The sequence below is a fragment of the Physeter macrocephalus genome, chromosome 19, assembly GCF_002837175.3.
Source record: "Physeter macrocephalus isolate SW-GA chromosome 19, ASM283717v5, whole genome shotgun sequence".
Lineage (NCBI taxonomy): Eukaryota > Metazoa > Chordata > Mammalia > Artiodactyla > Physeteridae > Physeter > Physeter macrocephalus.
Window position 1 is genome coordinate 36,107,501 of NC_041232.1, and position 15,737 is coordinate 36,123,237.

The 15,737-nt window shown below is 36.0% G+C and overlaps 1 protein-coding gene and 1 long non-coding RNA gene across 9 annotated transcripts in view; one reads left to right on the forward strand and one right to left on the reverse strand.

The window, feature by feature from the left end:
- MIB1 (MIB E3 ubiquitin protein ligase 1) overlaps positions 1-15,737 on the forward strand; it is a 121,440-nt gene that overhangs the window by 48,486 nt on the left and 57,217 nt on the right. Inside the window, exon 10 of the mRNA XM_024120568.3 lies at positions 6,205-6,312. Coding sequence (XP_023976336.1) covers positions 6,205-6,312 — 108 coding nt within the window. The remainder of the gene's footprint in view (positions 1-6,204; positions 6,313-15,737) is intronic.
- LOC114484338 (uncharacterized) overlaps positions 1-15,737 on the reverse strand; it is a 60,141-nt gene that overhangs the window by 31,509 nt on the left and 12,895 nt on the right. For 5 of the 8 annotated variants that reach the window (XR_003677089.2, XR_003677086.2, XR_003677085.2 and 2 more), the window contains exon 3: positions 15,597-15,658. This is a non-coding gene — a long non-coding RNA (uncharacterized lncRNA). Of the gene's footprint in view, positions 1-9,873; positions 13,076-15,540; positions 15,659-15,737 lie in introns of those variants that run through there. The other 3 variants (XR_003677087.2, XR_003677088.2, XR_003677091.2) reach the window with 2 other exon arrangements.

The window sequence follows — 15,737 nt, forward strand, 5'->3', positions numbered from 1 at the left end:
GGAGCACAGGCTCCGGACGCGCAGGCTCAGTGGCCATGGCTCACGGGCCCAGCCGCTCCACGGCCTGTGGGATCCTCCCAAACCGGGGCGCGAACCCGGTTCCCCTGCATCGGCAGGCAGACGCGCAACCACTGCGCCACCAGGGAAGCCCCCTACTTTTAGGTTTTTAAGTAGTAAGTGTCCTTTTGGGAAATTCAGTGAAATTTTCTCATGTAAATGTTTTATTATGTTTAAAAAATATATTTTAGTAAATTTTATAAGCAGTTTTCCATCTCTCTTTTCAAAACATTTAATCTAAACTTTTTCCCTCCCCTTCTTATGAAAATTGACTGTTTCATAGTTTATAATGCAGGTGAATTAGGCGTCATGCATTTTGTGAATCTTAATAGTTTATGTTGTAATTTTACCATTTACAAAAGCCATGTTTTAAACGGGTTCAAAATTTAAATTTTGGTTCTCGCTTAGTCATCCATTGGCTTTGTCATTGCTACTATTGTGACACCAGTATGATGTCAGTACCAGCTAAGAGACTGTAGGTTGAGTGTCAGTTTGGATCATTGTCACTGTGTAGTGAGGGCTTTTGTTGCCACATTTTTGTATGCAAGTATGCTAGATAGTTTGACAAAGATCAGATCTGTAATTATAAGGTGTAAACATCTTATTTCTATGATCTCATGTGGCATTTTAGGTTTATTAGAGATCAGTTGCAGCAGCATGACACAGTGGTTTCTTGATTGGTTATGAGCTATGTCACAAATAATTTGTTTCAGATATTAAAGTTTTTTGAGTTTGGAAAGTAGAGTCAGACTTCTTTTATATTCAGTCAAGCAGATTTACATGTTATTGTACTTAATTTTTTCCTTTATTTAATTACTGATTTATTTTTGTTGTTTTTTAGAATGTCATACATTCTAAAAATTTCAAGGGAAAAACAGTTCTACAAGGTTTGTTATGAAAAACAGCATCGCTTTCTCAGTCTTATTTTACTTTTCTTCAGAGGCAACTATTTTCACCTCTTTCAGCTGCTTTTCTTCATATACTTACCTCCACATCTTTCAATAACGTATTTCTATTGTTATTTCTTGATTTTTGTGTTTTAGGAGTTATCTTTTGTTACCTCTCTGTGAAGGTGAGGATTCAGCTTTCTTTTGCCACCTCCAGCCCATCCCCCACTAGACACATACACACCTCTTCCAGGTTCTTAATGTGGTATTATATTGTATTGTAATTTTGTTAAGATTAAAATTAATTGTGCATGTTATTATTCAAATGACATTCATATCTAAGCTGTGGAGGATACTAGATTGTGTTTTCTTACACAGCTTTTTGTTTTCCTTGGTATTCATAATTGTTCTTTAAAAAAAAAAACTGAGGTGTAATTTACATACAGTGAAATACATGGATCAGTTTTGACAAATGCATATACCCACATAATCCACAGCCTTATTAAGATGTAGAACATTTCCTTCGTTCCAGAGAGTTCACTTGTAGTTTTTCCCAGTCTCTCTTAATCCCAAGAGATAATCTAAAATTGTTTTCACTTATTAGTAATCTATATTGTTATAATTAATTCTTCTCCAAAATTCTCTCTAATTGTGTAATCTGTCAAGAAATTCAGGCACATCAGGTATGTATTCATTTCATCTTCTGAGAGAGATTTCTGTCAGTGCCTTCTGACCTGTTCCATTTGGCCAGGTTGCTCTCTATGCCTGATGCCCGTTTGGAATGTCTCTCACCCATCATCCTGGAGGTGCCCTTCCCCTCTCTCCTGTGTTGGATTTTTTGTTTTCTGTATCCTCTGTCCTTCTGTTTCAAAGTTTATTCCCTCTTTTGTGAAGTATAGCTTTTAGTAGCTTCTTCAGAAAAAGAGTGCATGGGAGATAGACCTTCAATATATATATTTTTTAACCTTACTATTAGGTTTTAGATAGGAATAGAATTCAAGGTTAGATATTATTTTCCTTCAGAGTAATCCCATTTTCTTCCAGCATTCAGAATTGCTTTTGAGAAGACTTATTAAGCCATTCTGATTCCTGATCGATACTGCATGTGAGCTGTTTTTTCTTTTTTCTTTCAAGCATGAACATCTCTTTTTGTCACCAGAGTCTGAACTTGTACAGTGTTGTGCCTTGATGTGGATCCGTTTTCATCCATTACTTTTAATGCTTGATCTTTTTATTCTGGAAATCATGTCTTTCATATTTGGGAATTTTTGATCATTTTTTATTTTAGATTTTATTTTTAGAGCAGTTTTACAAACTAAAGTTGAGAGAGGTACAAAGATTTCCCATGTATTCCCAGTCCATCCACATGCATAGCCTCCCCCATTATCAACATCACTAGAATGGTACAGTATTTTACTAAGGATGACCTATATTGACACATCATAATCACCCAAAGTCCATAGTTTACCTTAGAGTTCACTTTTGGTGTTGTACCTTCTATGGGTTTGTACTAAGGTATAATGATATGTATCCATCATTATAATATCATACAGAGTATTTTTACTGCCCTAAAAATCTTCTGTGGTCTGCCTATTCACCTCTTTTCCCCACCCCACCTCTGGCAACCACTGATCTTTTTATTGTATTCATAGTTTTGCCTTTTCCAGAATGTCATATAGTTGGAATCATATAGTATGTAACCTTTTCAGTTTGGCTTCTTTCACTTAGTAATAGGCATTTAAGTTTCTTCCGTATCTTTCCGTGTCTTGATAGCTTGTTTCTTTTTAGTGCTGATTAATATTCCATTGTCTGGTTGCATCAGGGTTTATCCATTCACCTACTGTAGGACATATTGGTTGCTTCCAAGTTTTGTCAGTTATGAATAAAGCTGCTATAAATATCTGTATGCAGGTTTTTGTGTGGATGTAAGTTTTCAGCTTTCTTTAGATTAGTACTAAGGAATGTGATTGCTGGATCATATAGTAAGAATGTGTTTCCCTGATGATATATATTGTGGAGCATCTTTTCATATGCTTATTTGCCATTTGTATGTCTTCTTTGGTGAGGTGTTTGTTCAGGTCTTTGGCCCATTTTTAATTGGGCTGTTTTCTTAATGTTGAGTTTTAAGAGTTCTTTGTATATTTTGGATAACAGTACTTTATTAGATATGTCTTTTGCAAATATTTTTTCCCAGTCCGTGGCTTGTCTTCTCATTACCTTGACATTTTGTTTTGCAGAGCAGAAAATCTTAATTTTAGTGAAGTTCAGCTTATCAACTATTTCTTTCATAGATCATGTCTTTGGTGTTGTATCTTAAAAAAAAAAGTCATCACCATACCCAAGGTCATCTAGGGTTTCTCCTATGTTATCTTTTAGAAGTTTTATAGTTTCGTGTTTTACATTTAGGTCTGTGATCCATTTTAAGTTAATTTTTGTGAAAGGTGTAAGGTCTGTGTCTAGATTCATTTTTTGCATGTGGTTCCAGCACCATTTGTTAAAAAGATTATCTTTGCTCCATTGTATTGCCTTTGCTTCTTTGTTAAAAATCATTTGACTGTATTTATGAGGGGCTATTTCTGGGCTTTCTGTTCTTTTCCTTTGTTCCGTTTGTCTATTCTTTGGCCAGTACCACACTGTCTTGATTACTGTAGCTTTGTAGTAAGTCTTGGAGTCAGGTAGTGTCAGTTCTCCAGATTTGTTCTTCTTCAGTATTAAGTTGGCTATTCTGGGTCTTTTGCCTTTCAATATAAACTTTAGAATCAGTTTGTCAGTATCCATAAAATAACTTGCTGGGATTTTAATAAGGATTGCATTGAATTTATGGATCAAGTTGGGATGAACTGTTAGTCTTTCTATCCATGAACATGGAGTATACTCCATTTATTTAGTTCCTTGATTTAATTCATCAGAGTTTTGTAGATCGCCTCATGTAGATCTTATACATATTTTGTTAGATTTATACCTTAGTGTTTGATTGTGGGGGGTGTAATGGTAATGTGATGGTATTGTGTTTTTTTATATACATTTCCTTGATTATTAGTAATGTTGAGCATCTTTCTATGTACCTGTTGGCCATCTGTATGTTTTCGTTGGAAAAATGTCCATTCAGATCCTCTGCTCATTCTTTAATCAAATTGTTTTTCTTGCTTTTGAGTTGTATGGGTTCTTTATGTATTTTGGATATTAACTCCTTATCAGATATATGATTTGTGCATATTTTCTCCTATTCAGTAGGTTGCCTTTTCATTTTGTTGATGATTTCCTTTGCTGTGCCGTAATATTATGTTTTCAGTTTCATATTCTACTTGTTTGTTAGTATATAGGAATGCAGTTGACACTTGTGTATTAACCTTGTATCCTGCAGCCTGGCTATAATCGCTTATTAGTTCCAGGAGTTTTTTGGTCTCTTCTTTCAGATTTTCTACATAGATGATCATGTCATCTGCGAACAAGGACAGTTTCCTGTCTTCCTTCTCAATCTGTATACCTTTTATTTTCTTTTCTTGCCTTACTGTATTAGCAAGGATTTCTAGTATGATGTTGAAAAGGAGTGGTGGGAGTGGACCTGCTTGCCTTGTACCCAATTTTAATAGGAAAGTTTGGAGTTTTTCACCATTAAATATGATGCTAGCTGTAATTTTTTTGTACCTAGTCTTTTTCAAATTGAGAAAGTTCCCCTTTATTCCTTGTTTACTGAGAGTTTTTATGATGGGTGTTGGATTTTGTCACATGCTTTTTCTGCATCTATTGATACGATCATGTGATTTTTCTTTTTAACTCTGTTCGTGTGATGGATTACGTTAATTGAGTTTTGAATGTTGAACCAGCCTTCCATACCTGGGATAAATTCTACTTGGTTGTGGTGTATAATTCTTTATGTACTTTTTGGGATTTGATTTGCTAACATTTTGTTGAGGATTTTTGCATCTGTGTTCATGAGAGATATTGGTCTGTAGTTTTCCTTTCTTGTAGTGTCTTTATCCGGTTTTGGTATTAGGGTAATCTGCCCTCATAGAATGAGTTAGGAAGTTTTCCTTCAGCTTCTAGCCTCTGAAAGAGATTGTGGAGAATTGGTATAATTCTTCCTTAAATGTTTGGTAGAATTCACTGGTAAGCCCATATGGGCCTGGTGCTTTTGGTTTTCGAAGTTAATTAATTATTGATTCAGTTTCTTTATTGGACACAGGCCTTTCACATGGTCTGTTTCTTCTTGTGTGAGTTTTGGCAGATTGTGTCTTTCAAGAAATTAGTACATTTTATCTAGCCTATCAAATTTGTGGGCATAGAGTTTCCAGAATATTCCATATTATCCTTTTTTTTTTTTGCGGTACGCGGGCCTCTCACTGTTGTGGCCTCTCCCATTGCGGAGCACAGGCTCCGGACTCGCAGGCTTAGCGGCCATGGCTCACGGGCCTAGCCGCTCCACGGCATGTGGGATCTTCCTGGACCGGGGCACGAACCTGTGTCCCCTGCATCGGCAGGTGGACTCTCAACCACTGCGCCACCAGGGAAGCCCCATATTATCCTTTTAATGTCCATGGGATCTGTAATGATATCCCCCTTTTCTTATATTAGTAATTGGTGTCCTTAACCATTTTTTATAAAAGGTTTTATGGATGGGAGTGAATGTAGTGGGATTAAGGAATTATACTTAGACTTGGGTGTATCCATGAATAAGTAATGTATTTACACAACATCTGAAGTGAAGAAAAGGTTGGTTGAAAATTACTGCTTTATATTAGAACAGTTGTGTATAGCTACCCTGGTGACTCATTTATATATGCTTCATGGTAGTTTGCATTTGTCAAACTACCATTAGCATTTGGTTATATTGGCTGAATTGAATTTCTTTATACTGTAGCAGACAGTATCTTTTCTAAAGGTTTTTCCATTCACCTCATTGCTTTTTCTTCATTGAAACAGACTCTGAGATTGAATAATTCGAGTAGACATATACATACAAAACAAATGTAACTTAACTTCCCTTCGTCCCTTCTTCCCCTCCTTCTTTTCTATTTTCACCTTTGCAGACTGCCTAAAAGTTTTCATAACTCTTTGAACAATGGAAATTTCAAAGTGCCTGTATCCCTCCCTAAATTAGAGAAACCAGTTTCTGGTGATCTATGCTAGGATATATAGAACACCAACCTAAATTGTTTTCATAGAATCATATAATTTGCTGGCTTTAAACCTACACTGTATGTATATATTGGCTCTTTCTGATTTGTGACATTCCTTCATCCTTTCTTTTTTTATTTAGGTGAATGGACAGTGTGCTGGTCACACAGCCATGCAAGCTGCTAGTCAGAATGGACATGTTGACATTTTGAAGTTACTTTTGAAGCAAAATGTGGATGTAGAAGCAGAGGTAATTAAAACTAAGCTTAAAGAATATTTTAAGTAAAAATTAATGTCCTAGAAATGGTATTTCTTATCATGAGATGGATTTTTTTCATTTTGAACTTTAATATTAACCTAAGGCTCTTCTGATTGAAAAGAAAAATTTGACAAAAGACAGCTTGAAGCATTTCATGTTTTTCTGTGATTGCTCAATATTCTAGGCATAACCCTAAGTGAAGATAGTTGAGTTTCCCTTTGCTATGGTAGGACCACCATGTTGTTGGGAACCCAGTTGGATTTACCCATGAGTCATGCTGGGGAAATTGAGGGAATAGGAATATAAATCATGTGCGGCAAGATTTTTCCTGATATGTGACACTCAGAGGCCTTTTGTTGTTGTTGTTGTTGTTGTTGTTTATCTCCTGAGGGAAAAAGTAAACTAGAATTTGTTTAGTCTTTTAGTCTGTTTCCTGATCTTTATATGGGTTTTTGAAGATTTTTACAATGCATGTTTATCGCTCTATGTGTGTATATGTGCTTAATTTAGAGTATATTCTTATTAAAGGAGAAATAAATGATTTTTACTATCATTGGAATTTCATTGTATGGCTGGTATGAGGGATGGCTCCCTTTGTTGTAGTTAACTATAACCTCATCACTTAAAGAGTATATCAGAATTACATTTGTTTCAGTCTAATACAAGATTATTTAGGAATAAGCCAAATTCTATCAAAGTTTAACTAGGCAAAGGTTGCAGTTGTGTCCAAATGACAGTCTCAGCTGAGGAAGCTATTTAATATGGATTTGAATTTCTGAGGGCTAAATTTGTTGACCAACCTGTTTTTACTAATTATGAAATTTTAATGACATATATTTGAAAAGAGAAGTCTTATATTAGTTTTGCTTTTTTTCCCCAGTTGTATGTATCTTGAGTTGTTGGACAGCTACTAAAGAGCCATTGGTTTCGTAGGTGTAAATAAGTCATCTTTGATGTTGGAATTTTTCTTTTGCCTAGAGCTTGAATTTTAAATTAGTATATTATATGTTTGTAAACTATATGAGACGTGTAGAATAGGGATGCAGCTGTGGGGTGGGGAACGAAGTTAGCACTATTTCTCAAGAGTAGGTTTTTTTTTCCTTAATTGAACTCAAAATCAGAGCGAATGGTTAGTTATTACTGTACACATAAGCTTGGAGTTGGAGTGAAGCTCAGTAGGCTAGGTGTTTGTAAATAATTTATCTTTTCACTTTGGAAACCACATTTCTTACTAAAGCAGTAAGGTACAGGTGGACTTCTACCATACCTCCTCCTTTGGATTTCCATTCTGTGCATTTTCTGTTTTAAAAACCATTGTAGGCAGATGTAATTTGTAGAAATAGTGTGAAAAAGGAATATTTACACATCAGGTTAAATTAATAACACAGTGTCCCAATTGGTAGAGGAAAAACTACATTTAAAAATTGGATTGAAATATAAATATAATTCATTGCCTAAGAGTAAAACAAATATTTATCAAAGTTTCATTTTTCTAGACTATAAGAATTAACATCGTCTGTCATAAACAGCAATATAGTTTGTTTAAAACAGTGATTCTTAATTGGGGCACATTTTTGTCCCACGGTGGACATTTTGTGGAGACATTTTTGATTGTCACAACTGGTTGCTGGGGAGCAGAGGAGTATTACTGGCATCTAATGGGTAGGAACTAAAGATGCTACTAAATATCCTGCAGTGTACAGGACAGCTCTCACAACAAAGAGTTATCTGGTCCAAAATGTCAGTAGTACTGAGGTTGGGAAATCCTGGTTTAAAAGTTGGAGAAAATAGTTAATTTTACGAATGCACTTAAAATTGTGATTCATCATGCACTAGCTTGTTTGTAAGTTGATTGGTTGCTATTAATTTTTTTATTATTGGAAATTTTAAACATGTATAGAAATAGAATAGTATAATGAATCCTGTGTACCCATTACTCTACTTCAGTTATTTTTCCTGGTCAATTTTGTCTTATCTGTACCCTCTTGCCTCCCATTTCCTCCACTGACTTATTTTGAAGCAGATCCAGATATCATATTATTTAATCTGTAAATATTTTACTATGTATTCTAGAAGATAAGTACTCTTTTCTAAAAACTTTATTGTACCTTTAACACATGTAGACATAATTTAACAATGATTTTTAAAAAACCTAATTTTATTAAGTTTTGAGGTTAGCTGAAGAATAAAGAGAATAATATATTTTGTTGTCTAGTTATGTCATTCTGTATCTGTATTAATTTTTTTCATCTCCATCAGGAAGTGAGCTCAAGATAGTATAGATTACAGGTTGCAAACTATAGCCTGCGGGCCAAGTCCAGCCCTTCATTTGTATTTTTAAGTATTATTAGAACACAACACACCCATTAATTAATTTTATTGTGTATGGCTGCTTTTGTGCTACAACTGCAGAATTGAGTAGTTGTGTAGTTGTGACAAGAGATCATATAACCTGTAAAACTTAAAATATTTACTTTCTGGCCCTTCACAGAAAAGTTTGCTGGCCCCTAATATAGATGACTATTACAGATTTTAGTTGATTTAAGCTGTTATTAAACTAAATTATTTGCTATATATTATACCTTTCAAATATGTGATAAGGTTACATTTTTTCCCTATTTCTTTTTCTTAGGGAAAACTCAGAGCTATTTTGGAAAGTTGGTTGTCTCCATGTATGACCTACTGAGTACAGTAGGATTACGTTCTGTTTCCTTCTTAATGTGTAGTTAAAGGCACCGAGGACTGTGAGATCTTAGGTATGTTGATATGGGTGAGCTAATGTTTGATCCTCCAGGGACTCAGGTTTTTTTTTTTTTTTTTTTTTTTTTTTTTTTTTTAATGGTACGCGGGCCTCTCGCTGTTGTGGCCTCCTTCCCGGACCGGGGCACGAACCCGTGTCGCCTGCATTGGCAGGTGGACTCTCAGCCACTGCGCCACCAAGGAAGCCCCAGTTGTTGTTTTTTTTTCCCCTACTGATGAATATAATAGGTAAAGGTGTGGAGGATTTATTTTAATGGAAAGGAAACCCAGTTTTAAAAAGTGTGTTCTTTACAGTAAGTTTCTCAAATATAGTACAAATATATACTGAAGATATCAGTAAACTTTAGGTGGTTTCATTATTTAAGGTTAATGAAAACTCTTTAATGGAGAATATTATTAGTAGGGAACAGTATTCGACATTGTCAGAAAACCCAAGTTTTAATGGTATTGTTGCTGTCTAAAATTATATTGGGCAAAAAGTTTAATTGGTATAAGCTTCAGTTTCCTCATCTATGAAAATAACTGAAAGGGTTGGGGAATAGAGTAAGGGAAATAATTAAGATACCATTTATAATGTAGAACACAGTGGGAATTTAAAGTGTCATTATTACCTGTGTTTTTTTTTTTTAAATTAATTTATCTGTTTTATTTTTGGCTGTGTTGGGTCTTCGTTGCTGCGCACGGGCTTTCTCTAGTTGCAGCGAGTGGGGGCTACTCTTTGTTGCAGTGCGCGGGCTTCTCATTGCGATGGCTTCTCTTGTTGCAGAGCACAGGCTCTAGGCACACGGGCTTCAGTAGTTTTGGCTCGCGGGCTCTAGAGCGCAGGCTCAGTAGTTGTGGCACATGGGCTTAGTTGCTCCGCAGCATGTGGGATCTTCCCGGACCAGGGCTTGAACCCATGTCCCCTGCACTGGCACATGGATTCTTAACCACTGTGCCACCAGTGAAGTACCTGACTGTTCTTATTAAAGATTTCTTTCCAACTAGTGGGAGTTAGCACAGTTTCTCAAAAAAAACCCCAGGTGCTAATTCTGTCTGATTCTGCTTATCTAGTTAATGAAAACCAAACTGTAGAAACATTTTATTTAACTGTAATCTGAAAAGGAATGGGCAAGTAGACTTTAAGACTGGTAAGTTTAAGGAAATTCTTTTCTTAAAAACAAGGCAGAACTCAGAATAATAATATCCAGAATGGCTCTAGGAATTGGTATACGTGGTTCCTGGGGATCCATGTTAATTCAGGTTGTGACTAGAGGCTTTCCCACCTCCCTACATGCCCCCACCTGAAACACTGGCACTATTAAAAACATGGGATGTCAAGAGAAAGATTTGATTTATAAGACCCAGAAAACAGTCGTTAAGGTGCCTTTTAGAGGAAGGCAGACTGCAATCTAAGATTGCCCAAATAAAAGAGGTCAGGTTTTAAAAGGGGACATATCATAATTTTATAGTTCTCCCTTATCAGTAAATTTAGTTGTGCAAGTTGGGTCTTAAGAATCATCATTCGTTGATTCCTCTTTTTTCCCCCCATGTTCCTCATTTGGTCTATCACTAAATCCTGTTAGCTCTTTAAAATATATCCAGAATTTAAACAGTTTTCATCTTTCCTGCCGCCACTGTGCTGGTCTCCTCACACTTCTCTTCTCCCAAATATCTTCATGGCCTTCTCTCTCACTTCTTTCAGGTATTTACTCAAACCTTCCTTGGGAGGGGCCATCCCTTGGCTGTCTTATCTAATCTTTTTTCCCTGCTGTTTTTTCCCCTTGGCACTTTGTACTACCTAACATTTACATTTTATTTATTTATTTCATTTATAATATTCTGTCTCCCCCACTAGAATGTAAACTCCATGAGGGTGAACTTTATCTTGCCCATTGTTGTTCTCCAGTGTCCAGAACGGTACTGAGCTCATAGTAGGCACCTAGTAAATACTCATTGAAGGAATGAGTAAATGAATGAACGAACAATCCAGAATATACCATTTCCAGACAATCTAAAGGTTTTAATATGATCACAATACCAGCATCTTGATTAACTGAACAAGTTTTAAGGAAAATAAGATGAAGTACAATATTATATTTGAGAATAATAAAATATTGACCTAATAATATAATAGTTGACCTAATTTACTGAAAATATCAGTGAGTTCAGGAAATATTTAATTTCATTGATGGCAAAAATCATGGGGACTTCCCTGGTGGTGCAATGGTTAAGAATCTGCCTGCCAGTGCAGGGGACATGGGTTCAAGCCCTTGTCCAGGAAGATCCTATGTGCCACGGAGCAACTAAGCTCGTGTGCCACAACTACTCAGCCTGCGAGCCACAACTCCTGAGCCTGTGTGCCACAGCTACTGAAGCCTATGTGCCTAGAGCCTATGCTCCGCAACAAGAGAAGCCACAGCAATGGGAAGCCCACGCGCTGCAATGAAGAGTAACCCCCGCTCGCTGCAACTAGATAAAGCCCTCGCGCAGCAACAAAGACACAACGCAGCCAAAAAAACACAAAAAACAAAAAATCATGATGGTTACCAAGAGGATTCTGGTGGAGTAGGAAGTACTAGGAATCCATCTCCCCATCTAGACAACTGCACTGGCAGAATCTTTCTGATGTAACTATTTTAGAACTCTGGCTTCTGTTGAAGGCTTGCTACTTCCAAGGGAAGGCTTAGGGGTTAATTGTGGTTAATTTTGGTCAATTTCAGCTCTTAGCTCAGCAGGAGCTACATACCCCACCCTCCAGCCCAGTGACAGGCAGCCAGGTATGTGTTCTTAGATCAGCTTGCAGGGTATTCTAATCCTTGATTGCTGCTTCTGATTATGGAGGTGCAGGCACAGAGGTGGGTAGCCATTGTTACACCCTCCCATTGTTGCAAGCCCTTCCTCATTGGCTGAAGTTACTTCCAGAGGATTTAAAGGTCTGCGCTCTTTTCCGCTTCCCCTCCCATTTTTCTCTTTTTCTCATTTTGGGAGCCTGGCATTAAAGACTATGACATTCAAAAGCAACTGCATATATGAGGGAAATAAGAAAGGCATTGCACATACCTGAGGAAAGGTGCAGGCTCAGAAAAGACCCAAGGAGACCTTAAGTTTACACCTCAGGCTGTAAGCATGAAGACAGTCTAAAACAGTCAAAACCAAACCAAAACCAAAAACAAACCCTGCAGAAGGAGAAGACTCTGATTTCCAGACTTATGGCTTTATTAGATTCAAATGTCCACTTTTCAACAGAAAAATCACAAGGTAAACAGCAAAATAGGAAAGTATGGCCCATTCAAAGGAAAAAAAATAAACCAACAAGTAAATGTACCTGAGAAAAACCAGATGGCAATCTACTAGACAATGACTCTAAAACAGTTGTCTTAAAGATTCTCAAAGAACTAAATGAAGATGTGTAGAAAGTCAAGAAAATTATGTATGAACAAAATGGAAATATCAATGAAGACATAGATCACCTAAAAAGAAACTAAAAACAAATTCCAAAGCTGAAAAGTACAAGAACTTAAATGAAAAATTCATAGGGGAATTCAAAGAGAGATTTAACCAGGCAGAAGAAAGAACCAGTGAACTGGAAGATAGGACAATGGAAATGATCGAGTCTGAGACACAGAAAGAAAAAAGACTGAAGAAAAATGAAGAGAGGCTAAGGGACCTGTGGGGCATCATCAAGTGGACCACCATACGCATTGTGAGAATCCTAGAAAGAGAAGGCAGGAAGAGAGAAAGGGGCAGAGAGGTTATTTGAAGAAACAATGGCTAGAAACTCCCCAGATTTGATGAAAGCTATAAACATCCAAAAAGCAGAATGAATTCCAAATAGGATGAACTCAGCCCCACATTGAGATACATTATAATCAAACTTTCAAAAGACAAAGAGAGAATCTTGAAAGCAGCAAGAGAGAAACGACTCTTCACTTCGATCCTTTTAAGATTTTCAACAGATTTCTCATCAAAAACTTTGGAGGCCAGAAGATAGTGGGCTGATACCTTCAAAGTGCTAAAAAGGAAGAAACAAAAAACAAAAAAACCCCTGTCAGCCAAGAATCATATATCTAGCAAAACTATACTTCAAAAATGAGGGAGAAATTAAGACATTCCCAGACAAAAGCTGAAGGAGTTTGTTGCCACTGGATCTGCCTTGTAAGAATCCCAAAAGGGAGTCCTGCAGGTTGAAATGAAAGGATATTGGACAGTAATCTGAAGTCATATGAAGAAATAAAATCTCAGTAAAGGCAAATACAAGGGCAATTATAAAAGAAAGCATTATTTTAACAACAGTTTGTAACTCCACATCTTATTTTCTACATAATTTAATAAGAGACTGATGGATTTTAAAAAAACAGTTATTAGCTTATGTTTTGGGGCACACAGTGTACAAAGATGTAATTTTGTGACATCAGTAACTTGAAAGGGGTGGGAATGGAGCTGTAAACAAGTAGAGTTTTTGTACGTTGTTGAAGTTAAGCTGGTATAAATTCAAATTAGATTGTTATAACTTTAGGAAGTTAAATGTAATCCCTGTGGTGACCACAAAGAAAACAGTTACAGCATAAAGGAAATGAGAAGGAAATTAAAACATTTCACTACAAAAGATCAACTAAATACAAAAGAGACAGTAATGTAGGAAATGAGGGGGAAAAAAGGCTGTATGGTATATGGAAAACAAATAGCAAAATTATGGAAGTTTTTCCTTCTCAGTAATTACTTTAAATGGATTAAACTCCAAAAGACAGAGACAGCAGAATGGATTTAAAAAAAATATTCTAACTGTGCGCAGTCTGTAGGAGACTTGTTTTAGATGCAGAGACACAGGTATGTTATTTGTATTTTACCACAATAAAAAATCATTAAAAAAAAGATTGAGAAAAAAAATGCATGATTGTTATTAAGGCATATTAAGGATTCAATTCAACACCCATTTTGGTTCTTACTAGTAGTAGGTACTATGATACGTCTTGGGAATAAAGATGATTAAGACGCAGTCGTAGCCCGCACGAAGCTCACAGTCAAATAAAAATGACAGACTTGCAAACGAATTATTATTCTGTAGTGTGATAAGTGATATGACAGAAAAAGAGTTAAAATAATTTTGTAAGAGTCAGGGCAAGTTTCTTAGGAGAGGAGTTACCTGAGCTGAGTTTTAAAGAATGTGTATTTTCAAACCAAAAAGGTAATGAATAAGAGCATTGAAGTCTGAGAGCAGCACATGAACATATGGGGTGAAGTAAGTTGGTAAGTTAGTTTTATATATGAGGGAACATGGCAGCAGATGAGTCTGGAATGGTCCACAGAAGTAGGCTTTAAAAGAGGTTTGTTCTTTATATAGTGGAGTTACATTAAAGAGTTTTAAACATAAATTCTGTGTTTTACAAAGAGAATTCTGTTTTTTTGTGTGAAGAATAGATTGGGGTAAGAATGCTGGGTGAGCTATGGCAGTAGGTCAAGTGAATGAGAATGAAGGAAGGTCTGAATTAATTAGCTGTAGAATTGGACAAGAGAGAATAGATAGCCATAGAATTTGGTGTTTGACCTAGGGGTTCAGGGAAAGGAAGTAGGTGAGCATGACCTACAGATCCTGATTTTGTTGACTGTACAGTCTGTGGTTTTATCAGCTAAGATAGGGAAGAGTGGAGCAAGAGCAGGTTTTGGAGGTTGAGAGGAAACAGAGGGGGGCAAGAGGATAGAAAGAACCAAGATCAGTTTAAGATTTAATTTGAGGCCCCTTTACAGATCTTTTTAGGTAACCTTTTGGGAGTGAGCTATTGTGTTGTCCCTCAACATCTCGTTTGTTGGCAGTATCAAAGACAGAATAATGACCTCAATGTTTGAGGTTTTTAGGAATATTTAAGATAAATTCGGAAGAAAGCAACAAAACCTGTAAGTTAAGGTCTTCGTTCAACTGAGATTTTCTAATTTAGAATAAAAATCTGGAAATTAATTGTTGTTTTCTAGTGTGTATATGTATTTTCCAAAATCTTTAAACTTTCCTTATGTATTTCCTTTTGACATATATTTGGGTTTTAAGTTTTTAGGTTTTTTTTTTAATGTAAACAAATTGTTGACGGAACCTGCATAAAAGTGTTTCGGTAGCAGTTTTCTAACAATCATAAATATATGGTACACTTCATAAATAGTTCCTGTTTTTATTCAGTGAGTGTTAGTGGATTCCCATTTTTAATGGGAGGAGTACCACTAGATAGGCTTAAAAATTATAACAGAAAATAAATCCAGATTGGAGGTTAGGAAGATCTTACATCTAAGATTCTGAAGTACTGAAATGTGTTACTAGAGAGGTTAACAATACATACACACAAACATATTTTTTTTGTAAGAAGCTTGTTTTTCTGGAATGTTTAAATATAATGCTACTCAGAGGCACAAGAGTTGAATCTTAAATCTTTCCTGTGGTAGTTTGCCAGTTCCTTTATGCTTAATGTTAAGAAGAGAACAAAAACTCCTAACCTTGTTTAGCTGGAATGTTGGTAAGGTAGAAGTACTCCTGAGTCTTGGTTTCCTACCTTTTCAAGAATGGTTGTCAAGTCGTCACGGACTTCTACTTGAGCGGTTTTACTTTTAGTATCTGTTTGAGAAAATATGCAAAGACCAAAAACTGTTTTGAATTCAGCAGCTGTTTTGTGTATTTGTTTTAAATATATTTA